The following is a 12185-nucleotide window of genomic DNA, read 5'->3' as shown; positions in this document are numbered from 1 at the left end:
TGTTGTTCTTTGGTGCACATAGAGAATGGCACGGCTAGTGTTGTGAAGGCCTGGAAAAAACCGGAAATTTTGGGTAAAAAAACAGTTTTTTACAGTTTTTTTCCCGAGCTTGGAAAAAAACGGAAAAATTGGAAAAAATTGAAATTTTCGAATATTTTACTTCGTTATGCTTTTAAAATGAAAAATATTTTATATTTACTAGTTTTCAGTTAAGATTATTGAGTGTTTGTTTCTTGTATTAGAATAGGGAAAATTTGTGTCAACAAATGTATGTGCACCTCTCTTTAATGTTAACACCATGATAGAATGGAGTTATGGCTACAAAAGATACTAAAATAAAATTAATTAAGATAGATGCATTTAAATTATCTTAAGTAATCTTATGAAGTTCCCGCTTTATGAGAGGGAAGAGTTAAAATAACGGAGCCAGAATCATTAATACCGGTATGTTAAAATGAAATATATATTTTATGGACATACGTATCTTACTTGTGTGTAAAATTTGCGGAAACTTTGAACCCATTAAAAAAAAAAAAAAAAAAAAAGGAAATATCGGCAAAAACCACAAATACAATTTAAAAATTATTTCTTCGCCTAATGTTAATCTTATTAACTGTAACGTGTCTGCAGCATATATACAATGTATTTAGCTAGCAGGAAAAGTACTTAAATCAACAGGTTTTAAGTTTACTTTTTAGTTTTCTCATTTCTGGTAAAAATCCCAGTTAACTATTTATATATTTTTAGAACAACTCAGAAGGAGAGATTATCTTATTTACACATACATATACACCGCATAAGTGTAAACTTGAGCAGCGAGAAATATATTAAAAATTTTAACATGTGAAACTTTCGTTCGTTATTAATAAATACTAGCAAAACAAGCGTTCTTCGCACGGGGAGAATACGTTTTATGTTGAACATAAAGGGCACCAAAACTGTCAATAATGTACTAGTACCCCAAAAACTATAAATTTGACACTAGTATCAGTCATTTTCAATTATTTTTACGTTACCCTCCTCCTTTAGGAGTATTGATGTTGGCTGAATTTGGATTTAAACGGAGTCGGAAGTGTCACTGTTCGTCTCAGCGACCCCGAAATCTATGGATTCGACACTAATATTGGCCATTTTCGGGGCACTCGGTCGAATTTCAGATCAGTCACCCTGAATGAGTTTTCCTGGGTTTTCCTCATTCACACCAGGCAAATGCCGGTGTGGTACCTAACATAGGTCCCAGGCCGCTTCCTTCCTTCCCCCATTCTTTCTTCCCTTCCCCGGATTGTGTGCTCGCCGAGGGACGTCATCCCTCAAAAAACGTGAAGGCCTAAATGGCCTTAGATGCCGAAAGCCCAGAAATCTAAATCCTAAATCGGCTATTTTCGATCATTTTTTTTCTTCTCCCTCTCCCAAGCTGCAACGTTGAATTTGAATTTAAACGGCATCGGAAGTGTTGCTGCTCATCTCAGCGACTCCAAAAACTATGGATTCGACACTAATAACGGTCATTTTTGATCATTTTTATATATATCAATCTTTCGCCCTCAATGATGTTAGAGCGCTGAATTTGGATTTAAACGGCATCGGAAGTGTCAATGTTCATCTCAGCGACCCCAAACAGTATGAATTCAACACTAATATCTGTCATTTTCGATCATATATATATCCCCTTCTCCAATTTGCGGGGATGAATTTGGATTTAGACAGCATCGAACCCACGCCCCCAATTTACGGCGCCGAATTTGTATTTAAACTGCGTCAGAAGTTACTCTTCATCTCAGTGACCCCAAAAACTATGGATTCGACACTAATATCGGTCATTTTCCATCATTTATATATATACATTTCCCTTTTCCCCAATTTGCGGGGATGAATTTGGATTTAAACAGCATCGAAAGAGTCACTGTTCATCTCAGCTACCCCGAAAATTATGGATTTGACACTAATATCAACCATTTTCAATCATTGTTATTCATCTTTTCCTCCCTAAACTTGCGGGCTTGAATTTAGATTTAAAGGACATCGAAAGTGTAACTGTTCATCTCAGCGGCCCCGAAAACTAAGGATTTGACACTAATATCGATCATTTTCCATCATATATATATATATATATCCTTCCCACAATTTGTAGTGCTGAATGTGGATTTAAGCGGCATCGGAAGAGTCACTGTTAATCTTAGCAACCTCGAAAACTATGGATTCGACACTAATGTCGGTCATTTTCAATATGTATTCCCTCTTCCTTCCTCCAAGTTGCACCTTCAAAGTGAAATGATAAAAACCATCCTAGGCCCAAATCCATCTATGTTGAAAAATTTTTCGAGATCGGTCTGGTGGTTCAAAAGTTGTACAAATATAGTAACTTTTATTTTTATATACTTTGTCACAATAGAAAACAGGTATTTGTTTACATACAAAATATTATGCATAAAGTTTATATAAAAGTCCATATTAGAATGTTAAATAATACTGTAGTAATTATATGTTTTAGTGTATGAGTATTAGTGAAATTTACATACTATTGTCTCTTTTAAGAAGTAATTTGGTTAAAATTAACAAAATTTCACCAGATCAAAGAGCACATTAAGAACTCAGTTTCATTCAAGAACTCTATTTGTTGCAACAGAAACGCTTCATGATGGTAGATATATATGCAGCTGTTAGAGTCCTGTAATTAATGCACAACCACGAATAAACGACTAAAGAAGCATATAAAGGAAATGGGTGCCGACTATTAATTTTCAAAAGAATAATTACAACAGTTTTATTTTAGATTGCTTCTTTTTTAAATAGTCGCAATATTGAAGTTTCTCAACTAATAACTTTCACGCATTTGAGGAAAAACTATTTCATTACTAGTAAAATTAACCTGATACAAAGATTTTTGTTATTTCCCAATTTTTCCGGAAAGAAACAAACAAACAAACAAAAAAAAAAACGTTTTTTTTACCAACGGGTTCAAAATTTCCAGAAATTTTACAACACTAGGCACGGCTATCTTTACTTCACAATAGCACAAAGCGGACTGAGGTGATAAAGCTGCAACCTATCACAGGCGAAGTCAACAGTAGCACGTAACGTCTGGTGATCACACAATGTCGTAGAGCCAACTTGAAACAGAAAAATATTAGTTACTTATTGAATTACCCTCGTATTTGTTCAAACTTGAATCAGATTATTTGAGATAATCACCCATGCCTATCTTCTGTTGTAGAAAATGGTTCATCAAGTATGTCGTTCAAAAAATGAAGGATCCAGTGAAACAGTGTCGTAATTCACTTTTAAAAATTCCGGGATGTATGCTCTGGAACATAGTGTACTATAATAAAGGTATTGAACTGAACTTGAATGAATTCTTAAAGTCGGGCTCTTTAAAATCACTTTGAAGTTCGTAATTTTCTGAAAACTGTAGATATGTGACTTACAGATTTCCTAAATTGTACCCTCCAAACGCATTAGTGATTTATGAAAAGAGAATACACTGAAGTTACGTATGGTCAACACGAGATCTGGTTCTTACATTCCGTAAAACGTGGAATAGTTGTGGTTTAAAGAAAAATTTAAAACTTCCACACGTATTGTGGTTATTCTTAAATATTTTTGATATTTCTGTCTTCTATCTATCTTACGTATCTTTAATTTGTCCCCAAGAATCAGTCCATTTAACTTTCTATCAAGATTCATATAAGAATTGCTAAACACCATCGTCCTGAAATCATATATACGTCCGAATAAGTTATAAGTTCGTAACTTGTCTAGGTAAGTTCATATCAAAGAAAATCGAACAAAAGATGATGAGCTAAATAGGAGATTAAACATTTATTTCTAAGTTTAAAACTCTAAATTAGGAGGTAGTTGGTTGGCTAAAACTCATAGGACACAACTCCGTGCCTATACGTACTCAGAACTTTCCTGCTTAGCTTCCCCTTTCCTGTTCTCTTCTTGAGGCTTATATAACGGATGTCTGAAATATCTTCCGAAGGATAAAAATGCTGGGCCATATCCTGTTACAGAACAAACTCTGGAATTAATTGCGAACACGTAAGCTTTATATCCCGCGTCCAGTTTTCATACATATTAGCATATATACCAAGTATCGTTTTAACATCCTTTATAATTTTATCGTTTCTATTTCCTTTAGGCCTAAAAGCACTAATAAAATGGCATCTAGTCTTAGTATCTCCGTCACGCACTGACAACGAGTGCTCACGTATTTTAAAATAAACAGCACGTTTCTATATTTTACGAGCCCTGAGAAAAAAAAAATTGGAAGTGTCACTACCTGAATGCTCCTCGTAAATCTCAATTCCGTGTTTTCGTTGTTTCACTATATGTTTTCAACATGTAGCAATTACGAAACATAAGAAAAGAAGCGTCAACAGTAGGAATGCATTTATTTAGTAAATAATTCTTTTTATTAAATAATGTATTTTTTTAGTTACATTTCTCACTATTTACAGTTTTTTTTTAATGAAGCATTTTTGTGAAATAGCGTTATCGCTGCTTATTTGAGATTGAGTGCAGGGCCTGTCAATTTTTCCTCCAGGTGAATCCAAGGGACATGGCCTCGAACCCAAGGAACAGGTTTAGCGTGTATGTTGTACGAAAGTTCTTCCAAAGGAGGAGATTTGTCTTCTTTCGCTTGTTTAACTGCTTCATCTACCGCTTTCTTCGTCTCATCCTGGATTTTCTGTTCAAACAAATATTCAACAGTTATATTATGCATAATTGCAATTATTATATAATAAATTATTGGTAGAAACAGGATATTCCGACTCTTAAAAACCTTGAGAATAGGCAGGCAAATAGCCACTTCAGGCGTTAAAATCTAATTAAAAATAAGGAAGATAAACATCCAAATATGTACAACTAAAATCAAATCATACGTAGGGTTCAAATAATATACAATAGAAGTACCTGACTGAACGTAGAATCTAGACAATATATTATTCTATTTTAAAAAACGTATAAAATTCTTTTCATGTGTATCTAACTAATTATGTACAGCAATTTACTACGTCTTACAACAGTCCAAAGATTTGCTGAATTTTACACGAAATTCCGAAGAAAGAAATTACACCTGACAACAAAAACACTTTTTAAATGTTTCCCAAAATAGTTGATTTTTACTAATTGTGGAACAAGAAAAACTAATCTGACCTCACATTTATTTTATTAGCTACTGTTTGTGAGAAACAGCTGTTGTAATGTACAATTGATGTCAATACTTTATATTTTTTATATTATGCATTACAAATTTCCTTCATACATCCTTGGTACATTTCTTCAGTGTATCAGTATGATACTACTACTAAATAATTCTGTTCCAATACAAACTTATCTTTTACAGATGCATATATTATGAACATAAATTGTAAAATATTTATAAGAAAGTGCTATGCGGTATCAACTTTTAGTTTCATTCATGAGAGACTTTTCTTGGTGTTAATATACGTATTCTTCACTAGCACAAGAGTTACGATAGTATAGAACTAAGTACACAACTAAATACCATGCTATACAAATGCACGTGTGATGACTATAAACAGAAAAATATGTATAGTCGTGTCCAAAATGATTGTCGCATATCTATTAGTGTCTTGTTGTGGGAATATTATTTTATAATGATTTTTTAGGGTACTTTTAATACTATTAATACTATTTAGGGTACTTAATACCGGGCCGGAAATCCTTTTTTGGAGGATACGCTTTTCTGATATAATGGGAAGACTTGTTACGACTATCCCATTTATACAAAAGCATGTATTTCATGTGTATATACGGGAAATGTATATTTGTGGTAAATTTCATAGGAAAAGAATTATAAATACGAAAACTAAAATGAGTAAAACAAAATGTTACTGCTAAATGGACAAAAAAGTTTTTTTTGTTATATTGTTCTTATGTACTGCTGTTTTGACATGAAATTTAGCACATACATGTCTTTGCCGATTATATACATACTAACATTATAAAAAAAATACCGGGCGAAATAGTTCTCAAATTATACTCCTACAACAACATATTTATAGACATGCGACAATTATTTTGGTCATGACTGTACATGAAAGTGCGATGCAGCATCAGCGTTGTGTTTGATTTACGTGAGAGTCTTTTCTTGGACTTTGTATTGGAGTTATCCAGTATGTAAACAAAATACTACCAAACGATTGTATAGCATTAAATACAGAACGAAATACTTACGTGTGGCATACCTATCTATTACAAATGTTCGTTTTATGAATATAAAATGAAACATATTTGCATGAAAGTGCTTTGCGGCACCATGTGAGTTATATTGAGGTTAACGGCTTCGCTTTGCTCTCTTGTGTTCCTTCGTGGGGCATCTCTTGTTAATGTCCAGCAGTAAGCAGCGTTCCTTCCAGGGCTGTAGTCGAGGGTACAGGAGGTACATGCTGTATACCCTCTGCTTAATCAGTCATTAGAGTGTACCGTCGACTTTAGAGCTCATAAACCCTTGAACACGTACTGTAAATGACAGTAAATCAAGAGTTTGTGCAAAACACGCTAGTGGCGATTGTTGTCAAGAATCAAAAAATGCGCTTTCGAGTGTTTTAAAGTAAACCAGTGCAAATATCTCTAGAAGAAAATTACAGTGTTGAAGGTAAATAATTAGGTCTTTAAAGTGAAGTTATTTTGTTAATGTGAAGGGTTTTTTTTTTTTTTTTTTTTTTTTTACCAGTGTTATTTAATTAATAAGAGTTTTCATGTGAAAAGTGTGAAGTAGGTTCGAGTTAATAGATATGAATAGCTCCAGAGGAGGAATTTATTATTCCAGAGAAAGTTAATGATGGGTGTTCAAACTATTTTGTTCAAGTTTTCTATGTTTCGTGCTTTTATTAGTGATATTTAAGGTATTTAAAAAGTGTTCTAGTGACAAGTGTGACGACAATTAAAAGATTTATTGAGCAAACGGACGCAAGTAGCTTTCGGAGAAGACTTTATCAAGGTTAATGCCATATCTTATATTTTATCGAAAGTTTTCATTGCCACTGTTGGTACTAGTTACCTTTATTAGGATGTTATTATACAGGAAGGAACCAAAACACAAAATTGTTAGTTTTAGGATGAAGGGATAGATCGAAGCAAAATAGTGCATTTTTGTTCTGAGAGGATATCCAAGCGTCTTGAAGATCGATGGCTGTGATAGTTCAATTGCTTGAAACCTTGTTCTTTGCTGAAGAGTACCAAACTTGTGCGATATTTTTAAACTAAGGTATGAATATTTTCAATATCACGCCAATGTTGATACGTAACTTTGTGAAATGCAGGACCTATTAATTGAAAAAAAAAAAAAAAATGTCCATGATTTTATAGAGTTAAATTTGGACACATTTTTTTTTTCTTTTGGCATACCAAGCAAGATTTTTTCTATTCCTTCTTGGAGTGAATTGGTTTCTTCTCCATACCTACACCCATTTATGTTATTAATAGTGTGATTTAAGAAGTGTCATGAAGAAAAAACTGATGAAATGCTTTTAGACTATAAATGCATCCTTTATATTTTAATTGAATTAATTAATACATGCGTTTTACATTGTTCAGTAAGAAATACCTTCCATGTCTTGTATGACAATCATAGAAGCGTATACCCTCTGAAAATTTTAGGACTACAACATTGGTTCCATCTACCTTGATATCCGTGTTCCACTGTGTAGCATTCCATGCAGCCTTTTCTTCACCATGAAGGACTTGATCAAAGGTTTCGTCATACAATAGTTTACGAATTTGTGGACCTACGAAAATCGCCTCCTTTAATTTAGCCTCTCGCTTAACGCAGAAAACAATTCCCGGAGGTACTTGTACGCATCACCATCTTTATCCAATGCCTTTACAAACTGTTTCATTAACCCCAGTTTGATATGTAACGGAGGCACAAGGATATTCTTCATAGGAAGTAAAGGGGGATGTTATACATTCTTCTCACCGGGCCGGAAATCCCTTTTTGGAGGATACGTCTTTCTGATCTAATGGGAAGACTTGTTACGACTATCCCATTTACACAAAAGCAACATATTTCCTGAAACTCAATTGCAGCCCTAACACACTTGCGACGACTTTTAGGTCTTCCCATAACTGCCATTGATGAACATTGTACTGAACTGCATCGAGTATTTGTTTCATGTTTTGATACGTTTTCTTCATATGGACAGCATAATCAATAGGCGCTGATGAAAGAGAACTGGAATTGTGGAGCAGGACTGTTTTCATACTAAACTTCAAGCTGTCTATGAACGGTCTTCACTCCTGTGGTTTGTATTTGAAATGCAATTTGTTCATCAAACCAATTACATCAAGACAAAATTCCAGAACATCCTACTGTGTGAAATAAACCTTAAACTGCTTTTGACGATTCCTGTATATTAACACTTTACATTATCTTGTAATAAGTTCCATTCAGAAAGTCTTAGATAGGTCTTAAGGTAGCAAGCTCAACTTCATTCTTAGGCTGCTCAAGATCTCGAATGAAATAATTAATGAAATAATTAAGTTCGGTCTGTGAAAGGAGGTATTTCTCCTTCAGTGTTGCACTGTGTGTCACAAATTCCATATCATTTGATGAGGGCCCAGGTGCTGCCTCCATGTCATTTCTGTTCTCTTCACCTTCTTCATCTTGCACACTAGATTCGTTTGGAGGACTAGGTACAGGAAGATCTTTGCCATGAGGGATCAGTCTGATGGCTAACAAGATATTGGGTTATTGTATATATATATATCTCCTTTCTTCATTGTGGACACTATGGACCTTATGCAGATTCATTTAGACGTATGATTAGCGTCATACTAAAGGCCTGACTACTGCAGGAAACATATTAGTCGAACTCTTTAGTATGGCACTAATCACACGTCAGAACGACTCTGCATACGGCCTTCCATGTCTAATTGGTGGTACCAAAGAAAAATAATAGTCACTAAAATGATTGGTGGGCTTCCTCCAAACCAACGGAATGTTTAACTTCATTGAACGTCCCTTGTCTTCTAAGGAACCAAGAAAACGATTATAAATACAATCTGTGTGATTTTAGTACACTTTACTACATTTTGGTATACTTAAAACGTTATTATTTATTTATTTACTTGCGAACAGGACTAAGAATAATGACGTCAATGTATGCGATATCGGAATGGTATGTGGCAGGAGCAATCCCCATACCCCAGCGTATTTTCTAAGGTATATTAGTGTTTCGTGCTTTCAACCAGAGTCTCTCTAGAGAACTCCAAACGTCAAGAAAGGGATTTTTATCAAAGAAATTTCCCGATTTTCCTAAATTTCTCTTTTCTCATACGTCATAGCGGCATAGTCAATATAGCATTTGAAACTCTACATCATTCTCCAGAACATGACGTATCAATCATGATATTCTGATGAACAGTGTTGCAGCAGTAGCTATTTAATAAAAAGATCTCCACAATTGCTTGGAAACACCCCCGTTACTCACTGAAATTGGACGTTTCTTGAAAACAAGAGCTAACGCTATCATTTAATTGTGCATTTCATGTTTGTGGGGCTCAATTTAACAATTTGGGACTAAATTCATTTCAGAAAATTTAAAATTGTTGACCGGTGTTATTGGGCAGATTTGTACGAGTAGATACATTCTTAGTTAAAGTAACTAGGTAAATGAGTAAATAAAAAGAATAGTCCGTAACAAGGATCACCAATTGCAATGTCATATGATAACGAGGATTTTTTTTTTTTTTTTTTTTTACACAAATTGTCAATCTGTAGTGTAGAAGGGATTAATTGGGCGGAAAACTTTAAAAAATTATATTTTGCACTACAGTATATGTTTATGGAATTTAATTACACCCAAATGTTTTGGGGGTAGATGTTGATCCGAAAAAGAAAAAAAAATGAATTCTTCCCGGATAACCTTGATGCCATTAGTGACGAACATGGTGAACACTTTCACCAGGTTATTTCTCAAATGGGAAAGCGTTATCAAGGGAAGTGGAGTGCAGCAATTTGTCCGTTTTTTGCTGGACCTTACGACGGGACTTTTCTGAGGCAAAATTTCACAAGAAATCGGGTAGAAAAACATTTTTAGGTAAGTTTCTTAATTTTTACTTACTTCTATGCTCCTCATTCCTTTGATTCCTTTGTGTACTAATACCGATTTTTAAAAACTTTATGTAAGAAACTATTGTTGAGAGATTATGTCTTTATGGCAAATACAGTGAAACCTGTCTATGTTGGCCACCATCGGTTCCATCGAAAAGTGGCCAACTTAGACAGGTGGCCAACTTACAGAAAATAAGTGTGATTTGTGTATTTTTAGAATAGGATTTCTAGTATTACTTGATTGTAAAATTTTAATAAGCAGTGACACAACAGCTACTTATAAATGTATATAGAGTAATCATAAAAATATACAGTACTAGAAAATATTACTATAGTATGCAAGAGCGCCGATTTCTCTGTAAATTTGGGGAGGGGGCCCATTCAGATGCAGAAGGTATATATATGAAGATTTTAAGACAAATTGCACTCAAATTACATCAAATATTGTATACTCATATATGAAATAGGGGCCACATGAGCTTTGGGGGGTCCGGGCCCTTTCGTTCCCCCCAGGATCGACGCTCTTAATGTGTTTAAGGGCGTTGGCACTCTACTCAGAATTACTAAAAAACGCAATTTATCGAAATGATCTGAGTATATAACATTATAGCAATATATTTAAAAGTAGTAATGATTAATTTTATGTTGATATAATCAATATGCGCTTATATAATTAATTAATAATTAATTAAAATTTGTTCCAATTTAGAGCAATAATTAATAAAAATTTCGTTCCAAAACTTGAATATGTTATTCCCTGATTATTATTGATTAGAATGAAATGGTATTAAATTTTTCTTGAAGCTTGATTTGTTTTCAATTATCTTAAGAACTAGATATTGGAATGAAAAAATGCAACTAAACTGCACACCACAGCGCAAATCCGTTTTTTGATCACTTATATTTGTTGAAAGAGGCCAGCGATCTTCAACATTTATATATCGTTCTAAACACTGAAATGTCTTCTTCCTCTCGATATTATACTTCATCATGTACTACCAACGTACTTTATGTATTTCGAGAATAAATGCACAAAGTGTTAACATTTTAAAAGGAACATCTGTACACTAGCGCCACTCGCATTTTCGACGGGATGTTCTACAACTACAAGGTCCTACTATCACCTACTTCGCAGTGTAGCTAACGAGTTGAAGGTGTTACCAATCAGGCGTGAGCTGATATACTGCAAATACATAATGGCTCGTAAACGATCTTTATCAAAAACCAGAAAACGAAATAAGCGCTCAAAATCTGCTCGAGCCGCAGCTAAACGTCGCAAAACTGAAATTGTTGTTTCTGTTGATGATTCTTTTCCATGTTATCAAGAACAAGGAACCGCTGAAGATTCAAGACAGCATGATGAAAGGTAAGATTGTATATATATATATATATATATATATATATATATATATATATAAGCTTCGTGTTACTGGAGTATGTTAGTAGATAACTCTTTATATTCGTTTTACTTATTATTTAATGTATATTTACATTATTTTTGTCTCTGGTTTTTAATTATGTTTTGTTTTCGTTGTTTAGCATCTGTTCTCAGTACCTACCAGTTTCTATATACAATCTAATATATTGACTCACTATTTAGACTGGGACGGAATATTGTATTACATTTAATACTCTCTCACTGTGAACCAAATAAGGGTACCATTGTACTGTAAGTTATTTCAATAAATTAGAGTGCTAAGAACAGTGGCTCGCAAGGATACCCGTGAACCGTACGCCATACCAGGGGGGGTCTATCTTCGAAATCTTGGTTTACGTAGGTATAATATTTGTCAATTAGGATCGGACAGTAAGCAAGATATAAATAATGTTGACGATTAAATAATATAATAATATTCACATGTGAGAATCATTTTCGTTCTGAAATATTCCATGGTACGTATAAAATTTGTGCATGTCATTTTGTTCGATCTTTAGCACAATATAATAATAATTTATTGTTAATGGACTAGAGATTATGTGGAATTAATTATGATGATACATATCATGACAATGAGCGATGTATACGAATATGATGTTGATTAAAGAGAAGAAGTACGATTATAATTACATGCCACTTGGTCCTTAAACATATTTGTCAAAT

General features: G+C 33.8%; 1 protein-coding gene across 5 annotated transcripts in view; it reads right to left on the bottom strand.

Moving 5' to 3' along the window:
- Positions 1–4368: 4368 nt before the first annotated feature.
- LOC145662490 (putative pyruvate dehydrogenase E1 component subunit alpha, mitochondrial) overlaps positions 4369–12185 on the bottom strand; it is a 138653-nt gene continuing 130836 nt past the window's right edge. For 2 of the 5 annotated variants that reach the window (XM_081728140.1, XM_081728150.1), the window contains one exon: positions 4372–4690. In XM_081728140.1, coding sequence (XP_081584266.1) covers positions 4505–4690 — 186 coding nt within the window. In that variant the 3' untranslated portion in view covers positions 4372–4504. Of the gene's footprint in view, positions 4691–12185 lie in introns of all 5 variants that reach the window. The other 3 variants (XM_081728131.1, XM_081728121.1, XM_081728111.1) reach the window with 3 other exon arrangements.

Source organism: Thermobia domestica, chromosome 1 (genome assembly GCF_964235325.1).
Source record: "Thermobia domestica chromosome 1, izTheDome1.hap1.1, whole genome shotgun sequence".
Lineage (NCBI taxonomy): Eukaryota > Metazoa > Arthropoda > Insecta > Zygentoma > Lepismatidae > Thermobia > Thermobia domestica.
This window is presented reverse-complemented; position numbering and strand designations above follow the sequence as displayed.